Source organism: Bubalus kerabau, chromosome 8 (assembly GCF_029407905.1).
Source record: "Bubalus kerabau isolate K-KA32 ecotype Philippines breed swamp buffalo chromosome 8, PCC_UOA_SB_1v2, whole genome shotgun sequence".
Classification (NCBI taxonomy): domain Eukaryota; kingdom Metazoa; phylum Chordata; class Mammalia; order Artiodactyla; family Bovidae; genus Bubalus; species Bubalus kerabau.
Window position 1 is genome coordinate 13,655,001 of NC_073631.1, and position 17,313 is coordinate 13,672,313.

General features: G+C 41.3%; 2 protein-coding genes across 8 annotated transcripts in view; one reads left to right on the forward strand and one right to left on the reverse strand.

The window, feature by feature from the left end:
• Positions 1–17,313, reverse strand: part of CALCR (calcitonin receptor) — a 46,990-nt gene that overhangs the window by 8,290 nt on the left and 21,387 nt on the right. For 5 of the 6 annotated variants that reach the window (XM_055589731.1, XM_055589730.1, XM_055589728.1 and 2 more), the window contains exons 7-12: positions 16,065–16,191; positions 5,848–6,001; positions 3,932–3,992; positions 3,789–3,855; positions 1,192–1,407; positions 48–89 (exon numbers count right to left, since the gene is read on the reverse strand). In XM_055589731.1, coding sequence (XP_055445706.1) covers positions 48–89; positions 1,192–1,407; positions 3,789–3,855; positions 3,932–3,992; positions 5,848–6,001; positions 16,065–16,191 — 667 coding nt within the window. The remainder of the gene's footprint in view (positions 1–47; positions 90–1,191; positions 1,408–3,788; positions 3,856–3,931; positions 3,993–5,847; positions 6,002–16,064; positions 16,192–17,313) is intronic. The other variant, XM_055589732.1, reaches the window with a different exon arrangement.
• GNGT1 (G protein subunit gamma transducin 1) overlaps positions 1–17,313 on the forward strand; it is a 446,502-nt gene that overhangs the window by 5,781 nt on the left and 423,408 nt on the right. The gene's annotated exons all lie outside the window — the stretch shown is intronic.

The window sequence follows — 17,313 nt, forward strand, 5'->3', positions numbered from 1 at the left end:
TGGCTTCGTATAAAGAGGTGACACTCTTACATGAAATGCACACTTACCTCATGGTTGCAGAAGCAGTAGATGATGGCCACGAAGAATCCCTAAAAAGAGGAGGAAAAATGGAGCTGAAGTTCTTTTTGTGTGTGTTGTGTTGTTTAGTAATCAATACAAATAGACAACCTGGAGAGGAATATTTCACTATGGCAATAGCAAGTCAAAGCTCGATGGAAAAACAATTACTACCACTCATGTCCAGGGCTTAGCTCCAAGAATATTCCATCAGGAATGACTTTTTCTCATAAGGATTCTATTTTTTGGCTACAAGGACTGTTCTCATTAATCTGGTTAATATATTGCTTCCCTTAACATGGAGACTTATAGCAGAATATGCTGATTATAGGGGATATGAAAAGAATTTTTGTACCCAAAAAACTTAAAAACGAGGCTCTTGTCGAGTTTAGTAGAGAGAACTTTTGCAAGCACACATTACAATGCATGGCTACAGGCCTGACTCTGACCTGTCTCCTTGTGGTGAACTAGCGCTGTACTGTACCCACAGCTAAGTCCACCTCGCCAAACAGGACATGGATTTAGTAACTACTCTGAAGTTCCTGTCACCACTCAAGGTTCCTGCGTCCCCAAGCTTGTGTCTACAGAACTGGTCGAAATTGTTGATGATGATCCAGTTTGGAAAGCCAACTGGCATGGATTACATGGGTCTTCAACACTCTCCTCAATAAAGTAAAACCCAATGTGGCCCTCAGATATGGGGGAGGAGAAGGAGAGGTCAATGACTGTGGGAGTAACTCTGTCCTCAGCACTGGGCAAGTGGGTCAATTTCTGGACAAATATTTCAGTTGTTTGTTGTTTAGTCACTCAGTCACTTCTGACTCTTGTGTGACTCCATAGATGGTTGCCCTCCAGGCTCCTCTGTCCATGGGATTTCCAGATGTATTCTCAAAGTTCAGGCCTCCCATTTCCTGTTTCCTTGCTCAGTTTTAAGATTCAAAACGTGGGGAAGCAGGCAGTGAGGAAGACAGAGAGGGCCACCTCCCTTCCAGGTAACGTGTGTTCGAAAGGCTCATTCTCATCACAGAGGAGCCCCAGACAACTGTGGCCGCTGCTCCAAGTAGCTGAGAGAGTGGCTGCATCCATGGTTCCCCCCTCACCCGGAAGTGAATCAGAGAGCGCATCACCCCTCACCTGGAAGTGAATCAGAGAGTGCATCACAAAGTCGTAGATCTTCCCAAACACCGGGTGGGAAGGTCGCCAGGGAAGGATGACGAACTGGACCCCCAGAAGGGGCACCAGGATCAGGGTGGCCCTCACCGCCTTCAGGTATATGTACGAGTCCTCCTGCGATTCCTTTATTTTCTTCACAAGCACCCGGATGATGTTCAGCAGGAAGAAGAAGTTCAACTGCAAAGATTGACAATGTTCTGAGCAAATTCTCCCAGTGAACGTCCCTGAAGGACACCCCCTTGGGCCCAGTTCTTAGCTACCCAGTGTGTGTGGTGGGGTGGGGAGGAGGGCTGGCACCCACAGTGGATGGAACACAAGAGACTGCCTGAGAACTGAGACCATCTGCTCCTTGTTATGACAACATGGAGCATCAGGGGAGCCAAATACTCTTTTTGAGCGTGAATTAACATCCCTCCCTTTTTTTTTTCTAAATGAGAAAATAATATCCTGAATATGTAACTATATTAGGTTCAAATCTAAGGAAGATGTTTTATTCTTTATTTAGGTTTTTATCATTTTTCCAAAGGAAGTAAAAAATGATATTTTTAGATATCACCTTATCTTTTCATTAAGATTTCCCCCTTAGCTAGGACTAGTTAACTAAAAGTAAAATGGGGGTCTGAGAAATTTACCTGTAAAGCTTATGCAGTGGAGAAGGCTAACCCAGACTACTTCTTGTTTTCTAGTAACACTGTTTAAAGGAAATCACTTCACAGAGGCATAATGTACATTCAATAGAGATTCTAAGTTTACAATTGGGAAGTTTAGACAAATGTATGTACCAGGGTAACAACCACTCCAAACAAGAAAAGAGCACTTCCACCACCCCTGAAAGCCCCCTCTTGCCCCTTTGCAGTCAACAACTCCATCCCCCCACCTCTAGTAGCCACTGATTTATTTCTAGCATCACAGAAATGGGAGTGTGTATACACACACACACACACACACACACACACACACACACACACATTGTGTATTCTTTGGTTACTTTGGTTTAACATACTGTCTGTGAGATTCATTTGTGTTGTATATATTGGCATTTCATTCATTTTTACTGCTGAGTAGTACTGCATTATATTAATAATACACACATGTAATTTGTTTATTCATTCTCCTGTTAATGGAAATTGCAATGGTTTCCAAAATTTGATTGTTATGAATAAGCAGGCAGTGAATACCTGTGTACAGGTCTTTGTGGGGGCATGTTTTCATTTGAAAAAGTGACCTAAGAGTGGAAGGCAAGGCCTGTTCAAATGGTGAATGTATGTTTAACTTTATGAGAAGCTGCCAAACTGCTTTCCAAAGAGGTGGCTTCATGTTACACTCCCTCCAGCATTATGTGAGAATTTCAGCTGTTCTTCACACTTGCCAGCACTTGGTATGGTCACTCTTTAATATCTGCTGTTCTTGTAGATCACAAAAAACTACTTTTGGCTGTGAAAGTTAGTTTTGAAACCAAGGTTGTTTTAACATTTTAATTGATCATTTATTTAAAAATAATCACAGTGGTTTTTCTACCTGGAGTAGAAATAAATGTTGTTACCCCCAAAATTCAAGAAGGAAAGATATCTTTAATAAAAATAAAATATTTATGCAGTGATGATAAATATTCAAGACTCACGTTAGTAGGTCCTTGTGAGCACAGTTGAACTAGTAAGTACATCGCTACTCTGAAAAATGGCAAAAGAAATTGAATCTGCATTGGAAAGGCCAGGAAAGTCAGGAGACAGTCTGGATGTGACCCAGTTTGATCAGTTACTAATGGATGATTCTTCAGTACAGGAGAAGAGTATGATCTATGACTCCGACTGTTTTTATTTTTCTAATTCTTATCTGAAGAAAACAGTCTTGAGATTAATGGGGGAAATAATGTCTAAATATTAGATTTGATGGCTCTGATGATGGCCAACATACAGTAAACTATGGGTAGAAATAAAGAACTTGGATATAGATTCAGATAATCATATTCTCTCCCTGCCCAAGTTCTTACTTGTCATGGGATTCTAAATGACTTTACTTGAGTCTAGTTTTCCTAATGAGTGAACCATCTTGATGTGTCCACTCTGAAGGACTGCTGTTAGCAAACAGCATGGCAATGTATGTGAAATGCCTGATATACTGTAAGTGCATGTTCAGTGGTAGTCATGATGATGGCTTGTGGATCAAAGGTGAAATGGAAGATGGTTTAGTTTGGCAGAGCCCAGTGGAAAATGGTGCAAGGGGACTCTGTGGTCTCTCTCATTCTTATCAGCAACATCTTCACCTTTGGTCTTTATCTTTAATTAGGAGAATTTATTGAATTGTCTAAAAAAAAAAAAAAACACCCCACTGTATTGTTGCTGTGGCTTGTATAGAAATGAGCTTATGCCCCTCCGCTCAATTGTATTAAATAAAAATTATTTAAAAAAAAAAAGATCCTTGGATCAAATTATTATTATAGATTATCATTAAATTAACTTCATTTTGGAGTTGGACTACACATACTACATAAAACCATCTCAGCAGAACACCCCACAGAGATAACACTGTTAATAATGGATTTAAAAAGCAATTCTCACCACCAGTGCCCCCATGACCGGACCGTGGATGATGTAAAGCAGGTTGGTGTCCACACTCAGCCAGCAGCTGAATAAAAGAAGGGGGAATCCATTAATATCACATTTTCTTTACAAATAAATTGACTAACAACCACAATACTTACTTGTCATTGAATAACAGAGCCCGAGCGATAGCATGAGCAGTGCTTGGCAGCAGCGGGAGTCCTAAAATGGGAAAAAAAAAAGTGCAAAAGCTATGACTACAGCTGGATGCAAAGAACAGTGACAAATTCAACATCTTGTCAAGATGTCGTCCTGATGTTCCTGTGCAAATTATCTTTGGTCAAAGCAGATAAAATGCTCTTAGAACGTCACAAAGTGTAACAGAGTTTGGTTAACAGCATCCAGTTACTTAAAAGCCTTTCACAGATTATCCAGTGTGGTAGGTACATAATGATGACCAGTAACTGAGACCAGAAAGCTTTTCATTGTGTGTGAACTGGGCTCTGTTACAGAGGGGAGCAGGGCTGTCCTGAAGGGACGTGACCTTCAGGTCATACGCTGACCTGAGACAGCGTATGAAAGCCAAAGTCTGATTGCTCCAAAGATGCTCTCAATATTTCTTCTAGGCTTTTTGTTCTTCTGTTTACAACACGTGTGTTGATCCTATTTTCGTTCAATAAGAACACTGTAGCTCAGAATCCACTTCCCTGAGTAAACCTTGAAGTATTTGTCAAAAACAACTGAATTTACAAATGGAATGAAGGACGTAGCTGCTGGCAGTGCACCCTGTCTGAATCTTTTACAAATTAACCTTCATTATATAAAAGTAATCTAGAGTAAAGAAATTTTTATAAAAAACAAAACATTCTCTTTTTCTCAGATGTACCCATGCCCAATAAAATATTGTTTCATGTGGTTGAGATTTGTAGACAGTTTTAAAACCTATCCTCAGATTAAGAAATGTGTCTCGGGTGAATTAGACTGCCACACTTTTATTTTCTGTGAATTATGTGCAAAAGGATATTCAGAATATTGAGTTTTCATCTAAGAACCACCTCAGCTTCTTAACCCATGAAGCATATAGTTCAAAATGGGACCATCGATTAAATGTTTGACTTGAAAGAATTCTGAGTTGACTATTTACACAAGACATAACTGTGTTTTATTCACAGCAGTTCTAACACCCACTCAGGTTTAGAATCAGAGATTCATCCTCTGGATTGATTTTGAAATGCACATTTTAGAGTTAGAGAAGCAACATGGAGATTTCACTTCTACCTTGTCATTTTGTAGAAAGGAAACGTGTTTCGTACTTTAGAGTGTGGATTCTGTATCTGCTAATTCCTAGGGCTTGTCACCTTCCCCTAATCATGATGTCACTTTTTACACAGTTTAGTTCTTCTTTCCTTTTCCTCTTCTCCCTCCAGGCTTCCAGAGCCATAACAACCTTTCCCTTCCACTAAAGACAGTGAGAGAAAGAATAATCCTTCTCTCCCTAGGATTTTTCTCCTGGAGCACTAGATATGTTTTATTTGTTCACTATAAAAGTTCATGGAGGGTAGGGAATTTCATTCTTTGGATTACAACAATGGGAGGGCCAGCAAGGCAAAGAATCAATCTGAAGTGGGTTGTAAAATAAATGAATTTTCTGAGAACTTCAGCATTTGAAGTTGCTTCGATTTGGGAGAAAATGACCAGTAAGTGGTCCCATGCCGACTTATAAGGAAGTAACTCCTGAAAGAAGCATTCTTTCATTTTCTCTTGGGGGGAATTGGATCTTCTCTCCATCAGGGCATGCTTTCTGCCCATCTGTCAGCTGGGTTTGTTTCCTGAAGACATTCTCATCACCACAGCCCTCTTCTGTGGCACTCACCCCCATGCCTATCACAGTCTGTCTGAACTTGTTAAGAGTGTCTATCAAGTTCTCTTGGAGATTGAACTGTGGCCAGGACCTGTGTTCCATCTCTCCTCATAGAACCTGAGCCCTTGACTCTCTTCTGATCAAGACTAGCAGAAGACTGCAAACAATCAGGCAGAGGTAACAGCGGATCAAAACTCAGCAGCAGAAGATACCTACCCCAGCCCAGGAGGTAGTACCACCACATGCGCTGCCCCTCAGCGAACACAGACACCACAATGAGAGTGTGCAGGTAGAGGCCTTCGCAGAGCATCCAGAAATAGTTGCACGACATCATGTACTGGTGGAAAAAGTGCAGAATCTTGCACATCGGCTGTTGGAAAGAAACGAAGATACTCAGAGGAAGACATCTGCAACAATTTGGCCATAAACAGAGGATGAACGTGAAAATGAGCCAAAGTATCTGCATTCAGCCAGAGAGAGTTTCCCCGAGCATCTCTCAACATGTGTCACCTACTAGATGCGGAGATCAGGGTACTAGCTCATAGGTGATTAGTATCACATGTAAACAGCCAACTAGGGCAATGGAATTCCAGTGCCCCAAGTGTTCTTGTGGGCTGAGTTATATAGAGTTGTTGTTGTTTAGTCTGCGCTAAGTTGCGTTTGACTCTGTGACCCCATGCACTGTAGCCCGCCAGGCTCCTCTGTTTATGGAATTCTCCAGGCAAGAATACTGGAGTGAGTCGCCATTTCCTTCTCCAGGGGATCTTCCCGACCCAGGGATGGAACCCGCGTCTCCTGCATTGGCAGGCGGATCCTTTACCACTGAGCCACCAGGGACTTATAGAGTAGACAAGTTTATTTTCTTATAATGTGTCTGAGAACCATAATTTCTGACAGCATCCAAGGATTCATCACATGACTTTTATGGCCCCTTTTCTATGGCCAATGAGGAGAATAACACAGAAATTGTTAATGCTGTCCTGAAGTTTACTGATCTGTTAATGATACCTACTTAACATTAAAAAAAAAAAAAAAAGGAGAGAACTGGACGATCCATTTCTCATACATGAGCCAGGAGCTATGTGGAGCCCATCTGACCTGAGGGATTTTGTTTTTATAAGGGAGCCTTAGTTTCCACACTGGGGTCCAAATGTTTGGGACACAGAGATAAGGATGGCATCCTCACTTGGTACTGAATAATCCCTCCAAAAACATCCAATTCAAATATAAATAATAAAAGAGTTCATAGTGGTGCTTTTCAAATGTTAGCATGCATCAGAATCACTGGGAGAGCTTGTTAAAACACAGATTTTGGGGGCCCCAGTAGTAGAGATTCTGATTCTGAAGATCTAGGGTGGGCCATGAGATTCTCCTTTCTAGTAAATATCCAAGTGACGCTTAAGCTGTTGGTTTAAGGGCCACACTTGGGATAGATTTCGGGTATATAAGGAGTTTCCTCAGCACCTGACTCCTGTTTTGCTTTCTTGCTAGCTTTCCGGTAATAATAACCCTAACCATTGAAGAGCACAAGCTTGTTCTTCCAGCAGATTCACAATGCAAAGGCCCAACGCCCTGGCTTTGATTCACATGCATACTAAAACCACCTGAGGAGGAGCTGGAGAACTGTTTGTCAAGAAGCTGGAACAGTTGACGAACTGAAAGGCAAAACGTGTGCCTGTCAACTTGAAAACTCAGTGGGTCCAGTACTTAGTGCTAGCTGAATGGAGGAGGAAGATCCCCCAGTCAGAAAGTCAGCATTAACTTGGAAGGAAACCACTGAAGCCTTTCTCTCTAGAGAAATTTAGAAGATCCAGTGTTTTCAATTAAATGTGAATCTGTCATGCAGTCTTGGACTGATTTTTGATAACACCTCAGAGAAAATGAGCTTGAATCTGTGCGACTGTGGTCACAACTGGGTATGTTTAGCAAAAAGAAAAAAACAAAACAAACAAAAAAAAACACTGGAGAAAAAGTCCCATATGAGATAAATATGTTGGAAAATGATCCAGAAATTGGCAAAGGCAACATTCTGGAAGTGATTGGGAAACAAAGCCAGAGAAAAGAGAAACATGCTTTGGAGGGGGGCGCCTGTTAGACGTGTGGCAGGGGAATAAAAATTAACAGCTTGCTACACTCAAGGGTCTTTTCTCTATACAGTATAATGAGGGTATTATCACTTTGGGGATTTTCAAAGCCATGACTGAATGAGTTTTATATTCTCATGCCACAGCCCTTTTGGTTATTTGAGATTTAAAAACCTCTGAGTATGTGCATTCTGCTTTCACACTTAGTCATTTAAGATTTGAGCAGTATTTTACACATGCTCTGAGTTTCTATGTCTCCCATGCTGTGTAACACAGAAATGAAACTTGGTACCACGGTTAGAAAATCATGAGTGCTTACGGCCATGACAATGGTAACAACTATGATATAAATAATAATAGCTAACATCTGAGAGTTCTTGCGTGGCAGACTCAATTTTATGGGTTTTAGATGTATTGGTTCATTTCATCCTCACAAGCAACTCTTTGAGAAAGGCACTATGGTTATCATTATCAGGAAAGTGAAGCACAGTGAGATTAAGTAACTGGCTCAAGATTAATCTGTAGGTAGAAGAGTTGGGATTTGACATCCTGGGCTTTAGCAAGAACAATGCTATGGTATTTGAAGCAAGGCCCCTAAACACAACAAATATCAAATTGACTATTGCTCCATAGCTTTCTGACAGTTAATCAACATATCCCAAGGGAGTGTACAAAACTTCTAGTATTTACATGTGGTACATATTATAATGAAATATTACCGAGCCATTAAAAAGAATGAAATAATGCTATTTGCAGCAGCATGGATGGACCTAGAGGTTGTCATGCTGAGTGAAGTAAGTCAGACAGAGAAGACAAATATCATATGACATCCCTTATATTCAGGATCTAGAAAGAAATGATACAAAAGAACTTATTTGCAAAGCAGAGACAGACTCACAGACTTAGAGAGCTAACTTATGGTTGCAGATGTAGGGAGGCGGAAGGATGGGAGGAAAGGATAGTTAGGGAGTTTGGGATGGACGTGTAAAAACTGTTGTGTTTAAAATGGATAACCAACAAGGTCCTACTGCATAGCACAGGCAACTCTGCTCAATGTCATGTGGCAGCCTGGATGGGAGGGGAGTTCGGGGGAGAAGGGATACGTGTATATGCATGGGTGAGTCCCTTCGCTGTGCACCTGAAACTACCATAATGTTGTTAATCAGCTGTACTCCGATACAAAATAAAAAGTTTAAAAAAATAAATCAAAAGGGGAAAGAAAACTTCTAGTATCTCAGCTGAAAGTTTCTTTTTGAGAATGAAAACAAATCTAGAAGAAGTGCTGCACTAAATTCATAACAGCCTTCTCAAAGCAGGGGAAACAAGGGCAAACACTGAGATGAAGACTCCCTACCAAAACCATGCTGCAAGATACCGTTTGTAGGTCACTATCAATGACCTCAGATATGCAGATGACACCACCCTTATGGCAGAAAGGGAAGAGGAACTAAAAAGCCTCTTGATGAAAGTGAAAGAGGAGAGTGAAAAAGTTGGCTTAAAGCTCAACAGTCAGAAAACGAAGATCATGGCATCCGGTCCCATCACTTCATGGCAAATAGATGGCGAAACAGTGGAAACAGTGTCAGACTTTATTTTTCTGGGCTCCAAAATCACTGCAGATGGTGACTGCAGCTATGAAATTAAAAGATGCTTACTCCTTGGAAGGAAAATTATGACTGACCTAGATAGCATATTCAAAAGCAGAGACATTTCTTTGCCAACAAAAGTCCGTCTAGTCAAGGCTATGGTTTTTCCAGTGGTCATGTATGGATGTGAGAGTTGGACTGGGAAGAAGGCTGAGCACCAAAGAATTGATGCTTTTGAACTGTGGTATTGGAGAAGACTCTTGAGAGTCCCTTGGACTGCAAGGAGATCCAACCAGTCCATTCTGAAGGAGATCAGTCCTGGGTGTTCTTTGGAAGGAATGATGCTAAAGCTGAAAGTCCAGTACTTTGGCCACCTCATGTGAAGAGTTGACTCATTGGAAAAGACTCTGATGCTGGGAGGGATTGGGGGCAGGAGGAAAAGGGGACGACAGAGGATGAGATGGCTGGATGGATGTGAGTTTGAGTGAACTCCGGGAGTTGGTGATGGACAGGGAGGCCTGGCGTGCTGAAATTCATGGGGTCACAGAGAGTCGGACACGACTGAGTGACTGAACTGAGCTGAGCTGAACCGAATTTCTTGTGCAGAGGTATCGCCCAGAGGGGTCAGATGAGAGAAACTGGGTTGATGTTTATAGCCATCTTAAGAATGAATTCTTTACAGCCATATGGGAATATGGTTGATTATAATTAATACATTTTAAAAAGAATAAGGATATCCTCTATACTTTTCTGTACCATATGGTCTTGGTTAAAAGACCATTTGTTGGTGTTTTTATGTAAGTCAAGTGAAATTGCACAAGTAACCAGGGTAAGATACCTCACTTCATTGCCACGTCTTGGCATTATTCTCTCTGCACTGTTCCTCAGATCCATACTACTTGTTCTTTCTCAATCAAATATCTTCCATAGGCACCAAAATGGATAGTTCCAGTACAGTTTTCTTGGCCATTGATCTCTCATCCCCCAAGCCTTGCTGTCACTTCCCTCATGTGTATAAGCCCACCGTCCCCCCAGGCTCCTCTAGGTTGGGCAGGAGGAGTCAGTTTGCACCCTTGGTTTCACTTCTGAGCATCCATTCCAAGCTGAGCTTCCTGTGACTAGGGTGAAGTTCTGACCTAGTCTGTTGTCCCAGCTGTCCTGAACAAGTGAGACTTAGAAGAAATCCACTTTGTTTTTCAGAACTTGGGGCTCATTTAACTTTGCTTATGTAAGAGGCTATAGAAAATGTGACCCAATTGTTTTGGTGTTTGAGATACAAAATGCTCAGGTTCCTAGCAAAAACTAATCTTGCTGCATTGTCCCCTTTCGGACTCAGACAAAAAGTTCAGAGAGACAGTTCTTTCTAGAAAATGATGAGGGCGCTGCCGGCTTCCTCTAGATGTAGCAAGAACAATGCTTGTAATTCTGCCTCCCGACTCCCTCCATGAAGATCGTTGAAAAAGCAGATAGAACAAGAAAGTGAAATTTTAGATATTATGGAAATGAAATGTTCAAACGACACAAGTGACAATGGGCAATTTTCATATCACTCAGTAAACTGAGGATCTATTCAGCCCTTATTTATTCCATGAGTTATTTTGAGTTTAACTTAAAAAAAAAAAAAAAAAAGTTGTGTGAAGGAAGAAGATTCTCACTCTTGGTTTTACTGGAGAGACTTTGCCCAGCCAAAAACCTTCCACAGGAATAGACTGACTACTTTGATGGGAAAGGGACCAGAAGCCCACTGGGATTCCCTGCTGAGGACTGAGAACACGGTTTTCTTTTGCCCCCAACTAAATACACCCTCACAGAAGTAGTATAAAAGCATTTGGGATGATGCAGCCTCCTTTCACAAGAAATAACTTTCTTTTTAATATATCCCCATGGGCACTGGGAAGGGAAATATTTTTGCCTCTTAACTGCTGATTCAGTGACCTGAGAATTGGGTCAAAATTAAGGGGAAAAAACCAAACAAACCCACAATTCTGCCTTTAGTTTGCTTAAAAAAGAAAGTCTTTTAAAAGTATATATTCTTTTGTATACAGAAAATTATATTTTTTTTATAGGAAAGAGACTTATGTTTGAATCACAGACAGATGGAGTCTAATGGATGTGCTTTTCTCTATAACTTTGGTTGTGTTTTTCATGTTAATTTCAATTTTTTTAATAAATATTTGTAGATTGACAATATCTAATAACTTCCCTTTTCCAAAAGTTTCTTCTGTTAGTTTCTTTGTTTGTCTCTCCTTTCTTGGGTTTTTCTTTATTATCTCTACTTTTCTCAGCTAGGGAAGACCTTAGTCTAATGTTTTCTGTAATGTCAGTTTTTCAGGAAAAATGCAATATTTCACATAATTTAGAGTAATTTAAAATTACACATGACTTAATAATATGCTGATGATATGATGCTCAGTGTTTGGATATTATTTTCTCTGTCTTTTTAGAGGTGGGGAATTCACTGCTGGGAGAGATGGGGATTTTCTAGTTAAATCAAATTAAACCTTTCCTTGTTCTTGACCTGTATGTTCAAATATGTTACAACAGCAAAATCTCCTTTATTCCTAATGCCTGCATGCACAGTTTCAACTGCAATTTACTTTAATAGTCTTTTGGATAGGAAAAGATCCCCAAGAAATTGAACTTCTATGATAGCATTTATGATAGAATATGCATTTTCAAGGTGAGATTCAATACAAAGTTTAAGACCTGTGTCTCTCTTGGAACTAGTAAATAAGCAGTTTCAAGGATGAATAACATACAAGCTATATCCACTGGAGAGTTCTTTCCTGCCCTTTCTTGAACTAATTATGCCTGCCTGCGAGAGCAGTCTGGTGTTGTTTGTATATGGAAGGTGAGATAAGAGATGGATCAAAATCTCACTGGAAAACAAAAGCTCTGTTCAAATAGAGAAATACTGAAAACAAATGTCCTTGTTTTTTTTCTCCACTTTGGGCCAAGTGTATGCTTCACAATTTACAAACATAGGTTGACTTTTGTCATTGTGGTCGTTTGTTTTTAGCCTATGCTATTTATTTGGTGAAAGACACATGCTTTCAGAGTTTGTCCCTTGGAAGAACCAGACATTTGGACACATGAAAGAGGGCAGCGTGTGCTCACACATGATCATATGCCCCATCTACCATTGTAAGTGGGCTGTGATTGGTGGCTTTGCTTCCCTGGTGGCTCAGAGGGTAAAGAATCTGCCTGCAGTGCAGGAGACCTGGAGTCGATCCCTGGGTTGGGAAGATCCCCTGGAGAAGGGAATGGCTATCAACTCCAGCATTTTTGCCTGGAGAATTCCATGGACAGAGGAGCCTGGTGGGCTACAGCCAGTGGGGTTGCAAAGTCGGACATGACTGAGCAACTAACACTTTCACTTTTTTTTCATTTGAACCTGAGAGGAAAGATTTCTCATTCAGGCATACCAAGTGAAATAGCCAGATGTTTTGTTCCTTTGTTTTCTACCAAAAAAAGACACATACACACACACACTGAAACAGGTAAATAAGTGGTGGAGCCTCACATATGCAGCTGTAAGACACAGAATGCTGTTTCCATGTGAGGCTGGGTGTATTTCCAGGGATTGTGAAGAGAATGTCATAGGCATTTCCCCCAAATGATATGAATTTAGTTCAGCCTGAAGACTAAAATTTGAGTTTGGGGCACTCAATCAATATTTGACTAATTGGATAAAATTCTACCTTTCAAGAGTTTTACAGCTTTTTCCTAGGAAGTTTGCTCTTGCATAGCTACAAAAGACAACAAAAACCAAGTCTGTTAGGTTAAAAATATATTGATTAGGAGAACTAGGTCATGCTATAAAGATGAACTTCTTTCCTGTTTTTCAAACTTACATCACTTTGAGAATGCCTAATGTGTGTGAAAGAGCCACCCCTCACTCCTCCACATGCAGAAGGAGGCTTTCTATTAATTTCTCCACTCCTCTATCTCACACTGACACTCTCCCAGGGAATCAGCTGTGTTGTGGCTAAGCCAGGTCCCTAGGTACCTGCTTCCTGCTGCTAAGTCGCTTGAGTTGTGTCCAACTCTGTGAGACCCCATAGACGGCAGCCCACCATGCTCCTCCGTCCATGGGATTTTCCAGGCAAGAGTACTGGAGTGGGTTGCCATTGCCTTCTCCCAGGCATTATTAAATGTTTCTAGGCAATAGTGGAGTTGCAAGGCAGGGCTGAGCTGGCTTGGTGGTGGTTAGGAGGCAGCTGTGCGTGTCGACTGGCAGAGAACCTAGGCTTGTTTGTCCCTGAAGTATACTATAAAAGTGAAAACATCCACCAATGATAACTTAGGACACTGAGACAATGAATAGAGTAGCAGATTGGTCGAGAAAGCCGTGTGCAGAGACTTAAGGAGCTAGCCTCAGGGACGGGGTTAGCAGTTACCTTGCAAGCAATTGCTTGCAATAGCACACGCTGGGGAATTTTTAAAAGCTTTATGGGTCTTTGGGACTCTAGAACAACCCCTTAGAAGTAAACAGGCAAGTTTTTATTGCTCTCATTTGATGGGTAAGGTGAAATGGCTTCTACAATTTATTAGTGAACTCAGAAAAGTCCTGAATTTATACTATTTCAGGAAGATAACAGGTTAAGTATCATCTCATCATGGATGAGAGGCCCATTTATTCTAACACCCAGAGAGTGGGGTGGAGGCGTGACAAGGGGGTGTGAGACCCCCACAGGAGAGGTGGGAGGGAGTCTTCTTAAGAATTGGCGCTATCTCATCATTTGACTGAGCGCTGCTCCCAGGCGGATGTGCTGATTATTCAATAACCAAAGTGCCATTCCCTGGCCTACTTTGAACAGACGGTACCTTTCTCAGGTTTTTGTTTTCCCCCCAATTTTAAACATTTTACTTTGTATTAGGGAATTGCCAATCAACAGGGCTTTCATACTTCATAGGGAATTCCAAATTTGAGTCTTCTTCGCTGAGATAGTCTTAGTTAATGGTTTCTACACCTATTTTTCTATTTTGTAAACATTTATTTATTGTTTATTTATTAGCTGCATCAGATCTGCAGCAGTTGTGGGCTTGCTTAGCTGCCCTATGGCATGTGGGATCTTCATTCTCTGACCAGGGATCGAACCTGTATCACCTACATTGGAAGGCACTAGGGAATTTCCTCTACACCTGTTTTAATCTTAGTGGGGGTAAGCTTCCTTAATGAAATACAGTGTGCATCTTTAATTATGGACAGCCATCACTTTGAAATGGCTGAGTCTGTATCTTAAAGAACAATCTTCCTAAGGAAAGAAACCAAGATAAACAAGAGCTCCATGTGGCACAGAGGACACAGGCTGGGCTTCAGTGTGAGACAGGTCTGGGTTCAAACCCCACCTCTAATGATCCATAGTGTGGAGGACACGTGCTTTCACTGAACCTCCATTTACTCAGTTAATAATGGGGATAATACCCACTCTTCACTGGGGTCTTGTGAGGATTAAGTGACATAAGATTACTTTTATTAAAATCAGTTGACACGAAAAAAAGGAAACTCATTAAGATAAAACCCATTGTGCACCTAAGACAGGACTCTGTCCCCATCACAGATGCCATGGTTTGAAAAGATAGATCATAATGCCTTCCTGGATGTATTCACACGGCAGAGGCTATTAACACTGTGGATCCACTAGAAGCCAGATTAAGCTGCTTTCCCATGCCGTGCCACTGTCACACAGGATGCACGCTCTGGGCAGATTTCACGCATTTTTGTCATCGGGTTGGCAAAGCCATCAAGTACCAGTTCTGAAAGATGAGGCTATCTACAGATGCTTGCATAACACAGTTAAGCAGAGAAACAAAAAAAAAAAAAAAGAAAGAAAATATCCCAGGCCATTCATTGTGTGCTGGATACCTTCCATTTGTGCTTTCAGATGCACTCTCTACTCTGCCCTGGGACCCAGAGAAACCGCTCGGCGCATATCCTTCGGGGCTTCCTCACCCTCTGGCTTCTGGCTAGGCTCAGTTCACAGGGGCCACCACCAGCAGAGACTGGGAGGCAAGAGCGTGTGAACTAGGGACATGCAAACCTTTTTTAAAGTCATGCAGACATAAGCCATGATAAAATTCCTAAGAACCACTAGAGTAAATGCACTACAGCTGAAGTGACTGGCCCAAGACCATTCAGGCCCCAGAATGATGAGCAATTAATACCTATGCACACCTGTAACCCATGAGTGACACACCGGGGCCACCGCAAAGCACTACTTTATTCTAACACCTAGTGTGTGTGCTCAGCGAACTTCCCTGAGATGTTAGTGAGCTATTGATTAGTTATGACAACTCATGATCGATGGTATAAATCTTATTTGGCTATAACTTTATTATTTCCAGCCCTTTACTATAGCATATAACCGATACCTCCAAAAATTACACAGGGATGATATGCCTTAATGCAAAACTCAACTGTAAAAGTAAATATTATTATATATGTAAACAGCTGCTTATGTAAGACAATCACACCATGTTCACTAGTTACAGAGGTTGTTGTTTAGTTGCTAAGTCATGTCCGACTCAAGCAACCCCATGGCCTGTAGCCCGCCAGGTTCCTCTGTTCATGGCATTCTCCAGGCAAGAATACTGGAGTGAGTTGCCATTTCCTTCTCCAGGGGATCTTCCCGACCCAGGCATTGAACCTGTGTCTCCTGAATTGGCACACGGATTCTTTACCACTGAACCACCTGGGAAGCCCAGTTACAGATACTATATCTTTAAAAATAAAATTAAAAACAAATCATGCAGCACCTACCGGATCCCTTTTCACAAGCTCTCCATTGGGCACAACCTCAACCAGGTGGATGATAATGATGATAGAGTTCAGAACGTAGGTCAGAAACATGTTCTTATGCAGAGTCACCCGCTGGCAGCTAAGGCTCCTGGAAGGAAAAAGGAAGAGAAAGCATTAACCAGTGCCAAAATATTGATTCTCCTGGAAAATAAACCTTATGTAGTAATATTTTAAATCTTCTCTTTAGCAATAGATGAAAGAACATATAAATGAGGCTGGTCCCATCTTTTAAGGTTCATTAGTACCTTTCTGCCTGATTTTTAGACAGCTTCCTGGTCATGGTAACACGGTTTTCGGTTCTCAGGGTGACTTCCTACAATAACTAAAACAGTGAGGGATAAAAATCAATTGTAATTGTAACAAATGTCATAAAATTAATTGAGAAGAACTTTTCTAAGAGAAACTATTAGGGTTTAGAGTGGTGCTTCAGAGGAAAAAACCAACTCTCCACTGATGTAATCTGCCAGAAGTTGAGTGGCAAATGGGAAAGAAAACTGAGTCCATGTCCTTGGCCCCTCACATAGGCTGATTTTCTTAAGTCTCCTGTCATCTTTCTCTTTCATCATTTCTTTTTTTCTCTTCTGGATGTGGGCCATTTTTAAAATCTTTACTGAGTTTGTTATAATGTGGCTTCTGTTTGTGTTCTGGTGTCTTGGTAGTGAGACAGGTGGAATCTTAGTGCCTTGACCAGGGATCGACCCTGCACTCCCTGCATTGGAAAGTGAAGTCCAAATCCCTGGATTTCCAGGGAAGTCCCCTCACCATTTCTTTTGATACCTTCTAATTTCTCATATTCCAACTGGAATCAACTCTACGGCTCCTCTTTCCCATGTCCTCCTGATGGTGGAGCTCAGACACAGAGAGAGAATTCTAACTAGGCTCAAATGTGACGTCGTGCTGGGGCACAAGTGTGGTTTGGACCTGGGATCGCTCCAAGTGCTCTGCTCGTTGGCACAGTTCTGCCCCACCTCTGGGGTACTAAACGTTTGCTGGATTTTCCATTCTCCTCTCCTCCACTTCCTAAATTTGTACATATGTATTTGTGTGAATGTTCACATAAAGGAACATTAGTTTAAATATCCTATTTCACTTTTTGATGCAAATGGAGAGAGCCTGCAGGAGGGCTGTACAAAATTGGAGTGATTATCCTAGATGAATTAAAATCTCGTGTTTACCATATTTGATCCAGTCAAAGAACATTTAACATAAT